General features: G+C 45.2%; 1 protein-coding gene across 1 annotated transcript in view; it reads left to right on the plus strand.

Annotated features, from left to right (window-relative positions):
• PSMB2 (proteasome 20S subunit beta 2) overlaps positions 1-16,357 on the plus strand; it is a 404,353-nt gene that overhangs the window by 306,864 nt on the left and 81,132 nt on the right. Inside the window, exon 5 of the mRNA XM_044059542.1 lies at positions 94-143. Within this exon, the coding sequence (XP_043915477.1) occupies positions 94-143 (50 nt within the window). The remainder of the gene's footprint in view (positions 1-93; positions 144-16,357) is intronic.

Genomic DNA, 16,357 nt, shown 5'->3' on the forward strand with positions numbered 1-16,357 from the left:
TCTGGATGTAAATGTTATTTAAATTTAATAAAGGTTTTAAGTTTGAAAGTACATTTTAATTAAAACAATGTGTGTATGTGTTTTTTTCCTCAGATCTCACACGCGAAGAAGCAGTGGAACTACTAAAGAAATGTCTGGATGAGGTGAGTTAGAAAGAGCTGTCCTTTAAGCTGTAAACCTTAGAGTAGATTTCTTAAGTTCTGTGGTTTAATTTGTTTAGTCAAGTATGATTTGGTCTGACAGCAATTCCTTTTGGTATAGTTGATCATTGAAATAGTTTTAAATTAGAAAAAATTATTATTTGTTGGTGTACAGTAACCTTAAATTATGCAATTTCAGTAAGGTTTTGAGGTAATTATTGGCATGTCTTAATTTCTAAAGAAAGACATAATTTTTAACTTAGAAATTATTTTAAATGCAATATCACCAACCAAGGTAAGAGGCTGCATAGATTAATGGTTAATGCTGACAAACTAGTGCAACAGTAATAGATGCATAGAGACTGGCTTTTTAGAGACTAGCTTTAAAAACAACGTGACTTTTTTTGTTTGACTCTGGCAATCTGATAACTGAATTGGTGATGTAAAGAACACCTCTGTTTTTAGGCCAGCAGAGTAAAGCAAGTTGTCCATATAATGACGTCTTCATACAACATTCCTGCTCACTATTCCTTCACTGTTGTGCTACAAATTAATCAGCCTTTCACATTTTGGGGACCTCTCAAAGCTGGTTTATCCCTGAAGGCATTCTTCATTTTTGCATTTAGTACCTATGCTATCTTTCAGGCATTCAGCGTCATCTCTTTTTTTTGGCCTCAACTCTTCTTTTTTTCCTGTTACAAATATTTCCCGAGTCGATCTTCTTGGTCATCTTCCATGCCCGGCCGTCCTCTGCAGAGGATGCAGTTTGTTCCTTGAGCCTCTAGTGACTAGTCTATTAGTTATTTTTTCAAATGTAGCATGTAGATGTCTTGTATCACTCTTAATGACAGATGTACCGCATTCATGTAGGTACTATGAATACATGTACCGCATTCATGTAGGTACTATGAATACAGTCAAATGAGAGCACATTAAACGTGTCAGCTTCTCCCCACTAATTGAAGCAACTTTGTTTTCCTGTTATGCATTGTTCTTGGGGGGGCAGCTGATGTACAGACTTTGTAAACAGTAGGAGACGTTAACTTGTCAGTGCTTGAAGACTGCACAACACCATAGCTTTGAGTCCACTGCATCTGTAATTCATCCACTGTCACGATGCTTCCATAATCTTTAGCTGGCACGATTGAGCTTGGTTACAAGGTGGTAATTTGAGATGTTTTCTGTACAAGTTTAATGTTTTCCCTGGCTACTGCTGATGCATTTTCAATGTCCACCTTAACTGCAAGATGTGTGATAAGACAGCTTATCATAAAAGTTATGATTGTGTTTCACATTTGGTATGCATAATATTTGGATTTGTGCATTATTGCTTAGGATTGGAATAGTCTTACTTATCCCTAAATGTATGACAGTTTTATGATAAATATTGAAGGGACCAGTTATAACAGGAATCTTGATGCACTATAGTGGTTTCTTTGCCTTCTGTGTAGCAAGCACTATTTTTCTGCATCACCTAATTGTGGTTAAAATACCATCATGCCGAGTGTATATTGACCTTATTCTGGACAGGCTGAATTTATTCAGCTGTGTGATATGTGAGACAGTGTTGAAGAAACAGAACACCGCAACAGCTTCTTTTCATGAGTTTCTCCACAAATTTCATATGTTAAAAATAAAATCTTCTGTCCGCATTAGAAGAATTATGGGTGTGTTAGTCTAAAGACGTTCATATCTGTCAAAGTTAACCAATACTGGCTAGCTTTCAAAAGGTCAAACTTGCCTTCCTTTCCTGGGAAAGCTGGTTGGCTGAACATATCCTGTGCAGGAAGGCTACAACTGTCACAAGAAGTGAGTCTCCAGTCTTTTTTTTTCTGCAATCCAAAGACGAAAGTTCTGACTCTTCACAGGATCCACTTTTGATTTTTTTTTTCAGCTTACTGCTCCCAAAAGCTCCATTTGGGGGACCACCTTCGTCTCATTTTTTATTAGATTTATTATTCTGTTTCTGTTTATTTCAAAAATTTATTTAAACATTTTATTTCTGTCAGTGTTTACAGGTAAACTCTCTGTATTTCTCTCAGCAGTGCAGTTAGACACGAGGCTTCTCTTTAGTGCTGTTCTGTTTTATTTTCATCTTTTGATTGGAAAATATTGCAGAACTTGGATTTTTCAGGATTTGTACATTTACTATATGTGTGACTGCTGGGTGTGTTTTTAGCGTCAGATCGCGATTTAACCGCAAATGAAGTTGTTTATTGTGGAGGTTTTACTCTCTCTGACAAAATATAGCTTGAATTGCTGTTAAATGTTATTTTATGGCAGTTTAATCTGGTTTAAGTGTGTGGAGCTAATATTTACACTGGTTTGGCACATTGGCTGCTTTGGTGTTTGGACTTTGTGTACTGTAAAATGTCCTTCCTTAAATCACTGCTGCAGTATTGCAAACTGTTGGGTTATCTTAATAAATAACCTGGATGTCTACTGGGGTACCAAAATCCTCCATAGAGCCGTATGCGAGACATATGAACCAAGTCCATGGGCATAAGGATACATATGCAGATGTAAGAGTGTAAATACCCAGACTGTCTCGTTGCCATTCCAAATGCAGATCTCACACCTGTCTGTTCTGCACATAGGCGTTGATACTGTTGGCCTTCACTGGTTAGGAAAGTGCCCTATTGGAAAACCTACAGTCTGATGATGTCAATCTTTGTTCATTCTTGACTGATGGGTTCAGTTCTGAACCCTCTGAACCAACTTGGTCATTATGCAAAGCTCGCGCCAGCCAAAACCACTCGAGCTAAGACTCTACCCATACTGCCTCTCTTCTCGTTACCTCAGATCTTGTTTGCCACATAGAAAATTGGATGAGTCAGCCAATGCTCTCAGCTAAGTGCTAAAACATTTTCTGAGTAGTCTATCTTTCAACTTCAAAATGTTCTAAGACATTTAATACTTACTATCGTTTAGTTCTCTGTTGTCTGAATGACTCCGTTTGAAGCTTTCTACCCCCCCCCCCTTTTTACCTCAGGGTATTTCTCCTTTACCGTTGCTGGTATTAGGCCTCTGCTTCTCTCTTACCGTTGGTAACTGTTTAATAGCATCGCTGGTATTTTTCTCCTTCCTTTCTTCCTTTACCCTTGTGGTTATTCTATATCTACCGTAGTTGGTAAAAGCTTTCACTATGCTAAACTAGTTTTCTTCTTTCCCTTTTTTTCTCTACGAGTGAGTGTGTGTGGGCATGCCATGTGCTTAGACTGGACGACATGGCAGAGAAGCAAAAAGAAACCTCCAGGTTTAAGTAGTGTAAGGACTGTAGCAGAAAGATCCCCAGTTTGGATGGGAAGCTTTCTTACGTCTACTATCTGGGTGTCCCTCATCTGGAAGTTCACCCTCCTTGTGATATCTGTAACTGCTTTAGTGCTCGAACTCTTGCAGAGAGATGTAACAAATTAATACTTAAAGGCTTATTAAAGTGTCCCTTTAGTGAAGCTCTTTCTGAGGCGGAGACTTCAAAATCTCCAAAGTCTGAGACAAAGAAACTGAGCCATTCAGTACCATTTTCCCCTAAAGTACATAACACTAAATCTCAAAAATCGCAGTTTCCATCTGAAAATGTCATCTTCTACTCCGGCACCAAAGACAGAATCAGTGACTGTGCCATCTACTGTTGATGGTACCCATACCACTTTGGTACTAACTTCAGCACTGACTACCTCCCTGGCACAGATAATTGCCAGCGCTGACTACCTCTCTGGCACAGATAATTGCCACATCTGCTCATTCGGTTCCATCATCTCCCTCTGTTTAGCAGAGCATGGTGCCGAGGGTCAATGTTATAAGTATTCCCCGGACTAGATATTCCCTTTCAGTAGACCGCTTTTTGGGTCATTAGCTGAGTCCCTTTGTGGAAAGACCTGAATCTCCTTCGGGAATGTCAGTCCGTTCCTCCATGAGTCTATCAGAAGTAGATGTAGTCAGATTATTGGATCAGCTCTTGGCAGCCAGAGGCCTTCCTGCACCTTCTCAGACCTCCCTCCCTCCCACAGCAGAGGCTTACTCTCCCAGGACTCCTACATATATTCCTCCTTCAACCTTTCCCCAGGACTTGGAGCCCATTGCTTTGACACTCCCAGTGCCAACTGCCTCTGTACCGATGGTGGATCTCACCTCTGTGCCAGAATCTACTCTGTGGTCTTCGGCTCATTTGGAACCATTGCAGTCATGGGACTGAGATTTGACTGACAGTTCAGAGATCTTTGGATAGACTCAGATTTTTTTTTTTTTTTTTTTTTTTTGCGGGTCTCGGTACATTGGTAGTTTTAAGTCCTCTCTCGGCTCCTACTCTGGGCGGTCACTTGTCAGAGCGGGGTGTGACCCCAGTTGCGAGGTTGTCTTTCTCTGTTCCGGGCTCCCATCCCTCTTCAGGTGGGACTACCTTTCAGATTATGGCGAGAGCTTTAGCCTTCTCAGGCTCCCAGGTGGTTCCAACCCTGTCGGAGTGCCATATTTTTGTTCCCTCTGGTTTGCAGCTGCCACAGTCTGCTACATCGGGACAGCGGGCACAAGAGCTGCAAGGTACCCTAGTTCAGGGTCCTCCCTCTTCGGAGTCCTCCTCAGATCTTCACCCTGAGGAGCCACCCCCTAAGAAATCGTGCAAGAGGAAGCATCTAGATTCTCCAGAAGAATCAGTCAGTGAGCATACAGATTACGATGAAGGGGAAGGGTCCCCGCAGTCACCCCCTGAAGATGTCTCCTTTGGAGACATCCTGAAAGTACTAAAACAGAGGGGTGATTGGAAGCTCTCAAACCCATCCTCTGAGGAGTCTGCTTTCTTGCAAGCTTTTTGTGCCCAGCCATCTGCCTTTTGGGTGAGCCCGCCTGCTGACAAACTAATCAAATTGATCGTACAGCATGTGTGGAAGACTCCTGACCCATAGAGCCTATTCCCAGAGACCAGACAAAATTCTTTCAGCCCCTGGGTATCAGCCTCATTGGTCTAAGGGTCTAACAGTGGATGGAATGGTGGTGGCACTGGACTTGAAGAAGGAAATCGCCGAAGAGAGTTCAACTGTCCATCCTCCTAGCAGAGAGTCAAGGACTTTGGACAGATTTGGGAAGTGGCTCTTTGCTTCATCGACCTTTGCTATTTGGTCCTTGAATTATTTGGCAGACTTCTAGACTCCAAAGGGATCTGATAACTGAGCTTTCGGACACCCTAGCAAGAGCAGTGTCTGACAAGGTCCGGGATAAGGTTGCCTATCAGCTTGTCACCCTGGAGTGTAATGCAAATTCATCTATGTGGCTTATTGTGCATACAGCTGAAGGGAAGTCTAGAGCAGCAGGTACAGGTGTTGCCATTGAGTGTCACGCCTGGATGCGCTTGTATGATTTTGCGGACCCCTTCAAGTCTGTTTTTGTCAACACTCCTGTTGATGCTGCTACTTTGGCCCAAAAGTTAGACACATTAGCCAGGTGTGAAAAGGACAGGAAGACCCTTTCTGCTGTGGGCATGTGTTTTTCCACTCCACAACAGCCTTACTCTAGGAACTCTTCTAGAAGACACTCCTCCCATGGCAGAGGGGATCCATGCAACCAGGGTTCCAGACATTCTTTTTCTGGACAACCCTACCAGCGCTTCTGAGTGGAGGCTCGATTGCTTACCTCTGGAAGCAGTCGAGGGAAGATTTTCTCTTCACCACTTAGCCTGGCTCACAGTAACATCGGATTTTTGGGTGCAGACAATCACCAGAGGTTACTGCATTCCCTTCAATCTTTTCCCCAAACCACAAAGGCGAATCCCCGATGTTCCACCCAGTCAGATGGATCTAGCAGCACTAAATATTCAAAAGCTGCTTCAAAAAAAGTAATCCAAGCAGTCCCACCAGACAAGATAGGATCCAGATTCTACTCCAGATTCTTTTTAGTGCCAAAAAAGAGGGAGACTGGATGCCAAACAAACAAATTTGTACAGCAAACAAAATTCCGGATGGTCATGGTACAGTCTTTCCTTCCTTTTCTAGAGAAGGACGATTGTATGTGCTGTATAGATCTTCAGGATGCCTATTGCCACCTAAAGATGGACAAGCGCTCCAGAAGATATCTCCGCTTCTGGCTAGGATCCAGTCATTGCCAATTTCGAGCGCTACCCTTCGGTCTTCCCACAGCCCTAAGGTGTTCACCAAATGCATGGCAGTTGTAGCAGCTCATTTAAGGCTACGGGGATTCCGTGTGTTTCCATATCTAGACAACTGGCTCCTCACGGCTCTCACCAGGCATATGCTGCTTTGCGCCATAGACTGTGTTCTACATCTTGTCGAGTCCTTAGTTGTGCTTTTTCTTTGCTGATTGAGATGCCGATCTCCCAAACAGGACCTGAAATTCATTGGAGCAAAACTGAATACAAAATCCTGTGTCCCCTCCCTTCTTCATCGCAGGTTGTTAAAGTTAAGATTACAACTTCAGGTGTTTTTCTCCCAAGACAAAGTTCCTGCATGTCTGGTGCTGCAGCTTCTCTGATCCATGGCAGCAACAGTAACATTAGATGCTCATCGTGTTACCCTGTTGCAGTCATCACACTAGGGTTATCCTGTCGTCAGGCGGTCCCGCAGTCGGACGGATTTCCAAAGTCTTGATCCGGCGTCTGTTGCTGTCGCTTCTTCCCTGACGTCAGTGCACCAGGGGTATATATAATGCATCCGACGCCATCTTCTCCTGTCTTTCTTGCCGCACGGTGCCCGAAGCAGAAGCAGTTCGCAAGTGCCGGTCGGCCGACTCCTGAGATTTTCGAACTCGAATTTCAGACCGAAGTCTTCAATAAAGCTAAGTACCCTGTTGGGAAAACTTTTCTTGCCTCAGACCGATGTCAGAAAAAGTTAACAGTTGTATTTCTTGTGGGAAGCAAATAAGGATTTTCATTCTTACTGCATACCTTGCCTAGGCCCAGACCACGATGTCACTAGTTGTCATTTTTGTGCTAGGTTTAATAAGCGTACTATAAAAAGACACTTTGATTTCACACAACACTACTTCGGTAGAAAATTTAACTACATTATGCCGTCGGAGCAACCGACTACCGGCGTGCACAAAAAACGCAAGGATAAGGACAGACAGCCTAGACCCAAGCCAGACTCCGAGGCCTTTTCTGGTCCAGTCTCCGGTTCACCGGTCTTCAGTGAGGCTCCGACACAGCCTCTGACTACCGCAGATCTGGAACCCGAGACCGCTTCGGAACTTTTGGCGGAAAGTACCAGGCCGACGCAGCCATTTTGTTCAGCCCCTACCGATGACACTGCTGAAAAAGATGTCGGTGCTGCAGAAACACCTTCGGTTTCTGAAGACGTCTTCAGACCAACGACGCTCACCATTAAAACGTATCCTAAGATGAAGACTCCTATTAAACCTAAAAAGACTGCATTTCAGTCCCTGTTCAAGGCCCCATGCCTAAGAAACAGATGCTCAAAATGGCTGAAGATTTGATCTCTTTAATCAGGGGTTCCCATCCCCCTCCTGACAAAAGGCCTAGACAAGAGGAAGATTATGCATCCTCTGAACAAGTGTCCATTTCCTCAGGCTCCTCAGAGGACCAAGATTTACTCCTTCTCCCCTTAAGATTCTGATGCTGAGGATTCCATTCCCTCAGCTTCTCCCCCTGAAGACTACTCCTTTGGGGAAACTTTCCACACTATGAGGGAACATTTTCACTGGGAAGGTCAGGACTACTCTGACTCAAAGAAAAGGCTCAGAGAGTTTCTTTTACTCCCCCAGCACAGACCACTTGCCATCCCCCCAGTTTTAGACATTGTGGATGATGTTTACTTAGAATCCAGTTTGAACCCAGACTCTCTGCCTCCTGCTCCGGCCAAACCTGACAGATACTATAGAGTGCCTGATTCCCACAAATTTCTTTACAAAAGTCCTGTTGCTGATCCAGAGACTATCTCCCAGGGTCCCAAAGGGGCTAAAGCTTCTATGGATAAAAATCCTTTACCCTCTGAAAGGGTCTCCAGAGCACTAGACAGGTGGGGGAAAAGGGTTTACACCTTAGCCACTCTAGCTATGAGGGCACTAAATTGTCAGTTTCACATGCTAAAATATCAGCAATTTCTAATGTCTCAGTTAAAACAAAAAATGAGCACACTGCCTCAACAGTCTGAATTGAAAGAAATGCAGGATCTGTTGCATGCAACTGAACAGGTGGGCAAACATACTTTACAATGTGGGTTTGATTCTTTGGTGGCTTCCTGCAGAGCAGCTGTTACTGGGTCTGTCATACGCAGGCATGCTTGGTTAAAGGAACAAACTCTGCCTGATCATGTTAAAGCAAAACTTCTAGATGCTCCCTTACAGCAGGATGTTCTCTTTGGAGTTAAAGCAGAAGAAGTCTTAAAGAAAATGGAGGATAAGGCAAAATCTATGCAGACAGGCAAAGATTTCCTACAGGTACAGCCCCCTCGCTTCAGCAGAAATTGGCCAACAAAAAATGATCCTTTCCAGCTACTGACAGGCCACAGAGGGGTAAATACAGACATCCAAGAGGCAGAGGACAACCACAAGCCCAGTACAAACCTCGACAATGGGGCACTGCAGCACAGAAGGGAGGAGAAGACAGGTCCCAAACTACTAGAAGGCAAACTCAATGACTTGCATCTCATCTGGCCAAGCAACACTCTCTTGGTAGCCCCCTTGGGAGGAAAACTCGCACTTTTTTCAGACAACTGGCACATTGTCACAAAGGACAAATGGGTCCTAGACATAATTTCACGAGGTTACAGATTCCATTTTTCACACCTTGCCAATGAAAAGAGGAATGCCAAACCTGCCACAAAATCAATGGGCAGAGGCACAAAGACAAATTACAGCTCTCATGGACATGAGCCATTTAACTGGTACCTACTGGAGAGCAAGGCCAAGGATTTTACTCGAGACTCTTTCTAGTTCCCAGAAAGGACAATGCCTGGAGACCAACTCTGGACCTTTCAATTCTAAACACCTTCTTACAACTACCCAAATTCAAAATGCTAACACTACAGCAGCTTCTTCCCATGTTTGGCAAGAAAGCATGGCTAGTAACGTTGGACCTCAAGGAGGCATACCTGCATGTCCCTATCAGACAAAGTTGCAGAAGATACCTCCGTTTCATTGCAGGTTCAACCCATTACCAATTCTCTGCTCTGCCCTTTGGGTAATCTGCTGTGCCCAGGGTCTTCACAAAATGCCTGGCACCAGTAATTGCATACTGCAGACAAAGGAATTCAAATATACCCATACCTGGACGACTGCCTCATCCAAGCAGAAAGCAAAGACATCCTCTTACAACATCTGGCTTTTGTAAAACATCTTCTAAGTTGCCTGGGGTACACAGTAAACGAAAAGAAATCAAAAGTAGTACCCTCACAGAATATGACATTCCTGGGTGCCAGCTTGAATACAATGGCCCAGAAGGGTTATCTGACGCCAGACAAACAACAACTGACACAATATTTCAAAACAATAGCAACAAAGACCCAACTACCTGCAAGAAAAATTCTGCAGGCCTTGGGCTTCATGGCATCTTGCATACTACTAATACCATTTGCAAAGCTGCATATGAGGAAATTACAGTGGTACCTAAAAAGCGTATGGTCTCAACACAGCCACAGCTTGGACACAATGATGTCTCTCATTCCCTGCCTACAACAGGAGTTTCTATGGTGGTCACTGGCATGTCCCCTCAACAAGGGTCAGCCTTTCACCTTGCCCCCAGCCAGGCAAACTATGACAACAGATGCATCAGACTATGCCTGGGGGGCACACATGGCAGGACAATGCATTCAAGGCGTATGGTCTGCAGATCAAAGGAATCTGCACATCAATCAAAAAGAGATGCTAGCTGTACAGAATGCTCTGACAGCCTTCAAGAATCTATTACATCCAGGACAACTTACAATAAGGATGGACAACACCACAGTAATGCGGTACATAAACAAACAAGGGGGTACACACTCCTACCCTCTATGCAGGCAAGCAATGACCTTGTGGAACACAGCTCTGGCTTACCAAGTTCACTTACAAGCTCAATTCCTGCCAGGACAAAAGAACACATTGGCAGACTACCTCAGCAGAAACATCATGGATCCCCACGAGTGGAAACTGGATCCGCAAGTATTTGCAATGATAACTCAAAAATGGGGCCTTCCAGACATAGACCTGTTTGCCAGTCCTCAAAATTATCAACTAACAAAATTTTGTACAAGGACACTTCACCATCAAGCTTGGAAAGTGGACACACTCTCATTCAGCTGGAAAAACCTGACAGTATATGCCTTCCCTCCATTGCTTTTCCTCAGAAAGGTGCTTCTGAAAGTCAGAAAGGAGAGACCACGACTGATACTCATAGCCCCAGACTGGCCACGCCAGCACTGGTACCCATTATTGAGGAATATGGCCCAATGCCCACCTTGGATTTTACCACAAACTGCCCATTTGCTCGCACAGCAAAACAATCAGATTCTTCACAGCCAGTTAAAATCCATAAATCTGGCTGCATGGAAAATCACCTAAACATTCAGCCAGCTCCTCTTTCCCAAGCAGTTATGGATATTATTCTGGAAGCTAGGAGGCCCAGAACCAGGAAGGCTTATGCGGACAAATGGAAAAGGTTTTGTGCGTGGAACCAGACTAAAGGCCAAAACACACTTCAGCCTCACCTGCCTCATATTCTACACTATTTAACTGAGATGTTGCACAAAGGACTTTCTTTTTCTTCCATTAAAATCCATGCATCAGCTATTTCAGCCCACTACAACACAGAACCACCCTTATTTTCGCATCCACTCCTAAGGCAGTTCCTCAGAGGGGCAAAAAACATTAGGCCTCCCAGGAGAGCACCTACACCAACATGGGACCTCAATTTTGTTCTGGAAAAACTTACGCTACCTCCCTTTGAACCAGCTTTCTCTGCAGATCTACAGTTCCTATCATGGAAGACTGCCCTGCTGCTAGCAATAACTTCAGCTAGAAGAGTCTCAGAGCTGCAGGCATTAATGGCAGTGGAACCTTTCCTCATTTTCCATCAAGACAGAGTTTCTCTACGCACTAATCCTTCCTTCATGCCTAAGGTGGTTTCCAGTGTGTCTTTAAATCAAACCATTTACTTACCCACCTTCTTCCCAAACCCACAGAACAAAGGGGAAAGACTCCAGCATTCCTTGGACATTCACAGACAACTTCGCTACTACTTGGATAAAACTAAGGCTTTCAGAAAATCTGACCAGCTCTTTGTATCCTATGCTACAGCTTCACAAGGGAAGGCTTTATCATAGCAAACCATTTCCAAATGGATAGGACATTGCATTCGTTTTTGCTATGCCCATCATGGAAAACCAGTTCCTGCTACCATTAGGCCACTCTCTACCAGGGCAACAGCTACATCTACAGCCTTCCTCAGAGGGGTACCAACCAAGGAGATTTTGGAAGCTGCAACTTGAAGTTCAGTACACACTTTTACCAAACACTATCACTTACCACTTTACTCTAAGACTAGGGCTGGCTTCGCCACTGCAGTTCTGCAGGGCCTTCTAGCCTCCTCTAACCCTCTATAACTCCTCCACCCATCCATAGCTTTGGGATTCTACCCAAGTATGATGACTGCAGCAGGGTAACACGATGAACATAGTACAGTTTTGTACCTACCATAAATGTAGATGTTCGAGTGTGTACACCCTGCTGCAGTCCAGGTTACCCTCCCTCCATCCCCTCTGATCTAACTGGCTAAATCTATACAATACCTTCCTGATGTATGTGCTTATAGCTGGAGGGATTTTGTGTTTGTGCAAAAAATTACTTTATTTAGTGCTAATTACTGACCACCTTTTGGGGGGCACCTGACATCTGGGGCAAGAAAAACTGAAGAAGATGGCGTCTGCATTATATATACCCCTGGCGCACTGACGTCAGGGAAGAAGCGACAGCAACAGACGCTGGACCAAGACTTTGGAAATCCGGCCGACTGCGGGACCGGCTGACGACAGGATAACCCTAGTGTGATGACTGCAGCAGGGTGCACACTCGAACATCTACATTTATGGTAGGTACAAAACTGTACTTTCCCCTAGCCAGGTACCACATGAGGCTGCTTCAGTGGCTTCTAGTGTCACCCCATTAGGGATCCTTTTTTCTTGCACTAACTGATGCCAGAAAAAGTTAACAATTGTCTCGCCTATGGAAAGCAAATACCACACCGAGACTTCCACTTTTACTGCGTTACTTGTTTAGGCCCAGATCATGACATCCCCCGTTTTCACTTCTGTGCTTTGCTCAATGCCAGAATTATCCGTCGGGCCCGTATTGTATTCAGATATTTTCGTTTACAGTCTTTGAATTCCAATATTGCTTCGGTAAGCGATCCGACAGCAGATCATCCGAAAAAAAACGTAAGATAGAGACCGCACAGGTCCAGACCTACCGGCGATGCTTCCGTTAAGCTAGTCGTCAGTCCTCTGGTACTCAGTGAGGTGCTTTTGCAGCCCCTGATGCCCGCTTCTGTTGATTCGCAGGCCACTACTTAGACCCTTTCGGAGTCCATTATGCCACAAAACTCTTCTTCGACTAAGGATCTTGCGGTCATCTCTACCTTGGATGGGTCCTGAGCCTCTGAGCAGACACCGGCTTCCACGGAAGTCCTTCATGCTACCGAATCTCGACACAAACTGTTTTCTTTCGCGAATGCCGTTCTTTCAAAAAAAACGACAGTTTATTAGGCCCAGGGTTTGAACCACACCCAAGAAACCGACGACCCACTCTCAGGCGCCTGCTATCTTGCCTCCATCTCAAATGCTTAAAATGGCGGAAGACCTTATCATGCTGATCAGGGGAAGCCAAGCTTACCCCCTTCAAAAAGGAAAAGAGATCTGTCCCCTGTAGTTTTGTCTGAACAAGAGTCCGATGAATCTGATGCATCTGACTATAAAGACATGCAACCTCTCTCCACTTATGAGTATTCTGATGCAGAAGACTCCATTCCTTCATCCTGTCCCCCATAGGATTTTTTCCTTTGGGGAAACCCTGCATACTTTAAGGGAGCATTTCCAATGGGAGAATCAGGACTACCCTCCGTCTAAAAAGAGACTCTGTGAATTCTTAGATCTTCCACAACAGAGACCCTTCGCCATTCCTCCCAGTCCTGGATGTTGTGGATGATGTTTTCCTTGAATCCAGCTTGACTCCTGACACCCTACCTCCTGCTCCCAGAAAACCAGATGGGTACTATAGAGTCCCTGACTTACACAAATATCTTTTTAAAAATCCAACAGCTGACTCTGAGGTCATTTCTCAAGGGCCAAAAGGGATTAAAGCAACCTCTGATAAGAATCTCACACACTCAGACAGGGATTCCCGAGCATTGGACAGATGGGGTAAAAATGTGTACACCTCAGCTAATCTTGCTATCAGGGCACTAAATTGAAAATGTAGCAACATACCCTGGAACTCGTTAAACAAAAAATATCTTCCCTTCCTGCTTGGGCAGAAACTAAAGAGTTACAAGACCTTAATGCATTCTGCAAGCCAAGTAACTAAACACACTTTGCACTGTGGTTTTGATGCCGTAGAAACTTCCTGCAGGGCAGCAGTCACTGGATCTGTCATTAGAAGACACGCATGACTTAAGGAACACCCCCTGCAAGACCATGTCAAATCTAAGTTGTTGGATGCCCCCTTGAACAACGATAACTTATTTGGCACTAAGGCAGAAGAGGTCTTAAAAAAGATGGAAGAAAAAGCGAAATCTATGTAAACGGTTAAGGATTTCTTACAAGTCCAGCCCCTAGATTCAGCAGGCATTGTCCCACCAAGCACTGGTCCTGTCCCTTCTCCGAGTAAACCAGCCCAGCCTAGGCCCCGTGGAAACAGACCCCCAGGCAGCAGCCCCAGGGAATGCAGATTTCTAAGCAGTGGACTACCTCCACTTCAAAACCAGGGAGTTCTAAGCCACCCCCTTATGGTAAGAACTCACAATGACTCACCTCCTCCTCCCCCTCTGCCCACCTTCACTTACCCCTGTCATTTCACTCAAGCACCTGGGCCACCATAACCAAGGACCAATGGGTTCTGAACATTGCGTCTCAGGGATACAAATTTTCCTTCCATACCCTTCCACCCCCTAAATGGTTCCCAGATCTACCACCAAATCAGTGGGCAGAGACTCAAAAGCAAATCCTCTCCCTTCTCTCTATGAGAGCAGTAGAGCACGTTCCTGCAAAACAGATAAGCCAAGGCTTCTATTCCAGACTTTTTCTGGTGCCCAGAAATGAGGGCACCTGGCGCCCCATCCTCGATCTGTCAATTCTAAACACCTTCCTGGTTTCAAAATACTCACCCTCCAGCAGCTGCTACCCATGCTCTCCAAGGACGCTTGGCTAGCCACCCTAGACTTAAGACGCCTATCTTCACATTCCTATCAGGGAATTAGGCAGGAAATATCTCCGCTTCAGGGCAGGATCTCGACACTTTCAGTTCTCTGCGCTTCCCTTTGGCTTATCTACTGCTCCTAACGTTTTTACAAAATGTCTGACTCTGGCCATTGCCTTTTGCAGACAAAGAAATATTCAAATTTACCCATACTTAGACTGCCTTATTCGGGCAGACAGCCAGGAAAAGCTGCTCAAGCACCTGGCCTTTGTAAAGACACTACTAATCTCCCTAGGATACACAATCAACGAAAACAATTCCAAACGGGTGCCCACCCAAAGGATACACAATCAACGAAAACAATTCCAAACGGGTGCCCACCCAAGGATGATAATCCTGGGAGCAAGTCTGGACACAGCATCCCAGATGGCATTCCTTACACCAGAGAAACAAATTGTCCTGACAGCCTACTTCTCTCAACTAGCCACCAGGTCCACAGCTATCTGCAAGGAAGATCCTGCAAGCCCTGGGGTTTATGGCCTTTTACATACTTACTCATTCCATGTGCCAGACTGCACATGAGGATACTTCAATGGTACCTAATGTAAACACACTCAAGACCTGGAAACTCTTCTACCTATAATTCCTTTCCTCAGAAAGGAATCTCTTCGGTGGGCAACAGCATGCTGCCGCAACAAGGGACTGCCCTTCTCTCCACCCCCCCCACCACCACCACCCAGACCCATCAGACTACGCTTGGAGTGCACACCTGGACGGCAGGTGCACACAGGGACAATGGAGCCCTCAGGAAAACCCCTCTGCACATCAATCAAAAAGAGATGATGGCTGTGCAGCACGCCTTGAGAGCTTTCAAACCCCTTCTCTCTCCAGGGGTTCTCCTGATCAAAATAGACAGCACCATTGTGATGTGGTACATCAACAAGCAGGGAGGGACTCGCTCCTACCCTCTGTGCAGGCTGATCATGACCCTCTGGCTCACAGCCTCTTCCATGCAGCTACACCTGTTAGCACAATTCCTGCCAGGCTCTCTCAACTCTCTGGCAGACCAATTAAGCAGAAACCTTCTGGACCCACATGATTGCCAACTCAACAGAAGTACCTTCACCCTAATAACTCAGAAATGGGGAACCCCGAAGGTCGACCTCTTTGCCTCCCACACCACCCATCAGCTCAGAAATGTTTGCACCAGCAAGCATCACTGCATGGCTTGTAAATTGGATGCCCTGTCCTTTCCCTGGGTCAATCTATCGGTCTGCCTTTCCTCCCCTACCTCATCCCCAGGGTACTGCTCAAAATAAGGGAGGAAAAACCAAGGGCCATTCTTATAGCTCCAGACTGGCCCCGAAAACACTGGTACCCCTTGCTGCCCAGCCTGTCCCCACTGCCTCCATGGCATCTTCCTCAGATTCCAAACCTCCTGACCCAGAGGGAAGGGGTATACATGCATCCCAAACTGCAGACACTCAATTTGGCAGCTTGGTGTATTCCCTAACCCCTGAACCAATCTGCCATTCTAAGTAAACAGTTTCTGGATGTTATCCGTGAGGCCAGATGTCCTAGCACCAGAACGTCTTCAGATAAATGGAAAAGGTTCTGCACCTGGATCCAGGCTAAGGGAGCCAATACGGCACAGCCCTCTATCCCTCTCATCCTGGATTACTTAGCTGGCCTACTACACAATGGTCTCTCTCCTCTATAAAAATTCATGCCTCTGCTATTTCTGCTCATTTTCCCAGTGAGCAGCCCCTTTTCTCACACCCTTTGATCAAACAGTTCCTCAGAGGGGCTAGCAACTTGAGGTCCCCAAAAGGACACTAATGCCAGCTTGAGACCTTAACTTTGTCTTG

The sequence above is a fragment of the Protopterus annectens genome, chromosome 1.part2 (genome assembly GCF_019279795.1).
Source record: "Protopterus annectens isolate FY-2018-M chromosome 1.part2, PAN1.0, whole genome shotgun sequence".
NCBI lineage: Eukaryota > Metazoa > Chordata > Ceratodontiformes > Protopteridae > Protopterus > Protopterus annectens.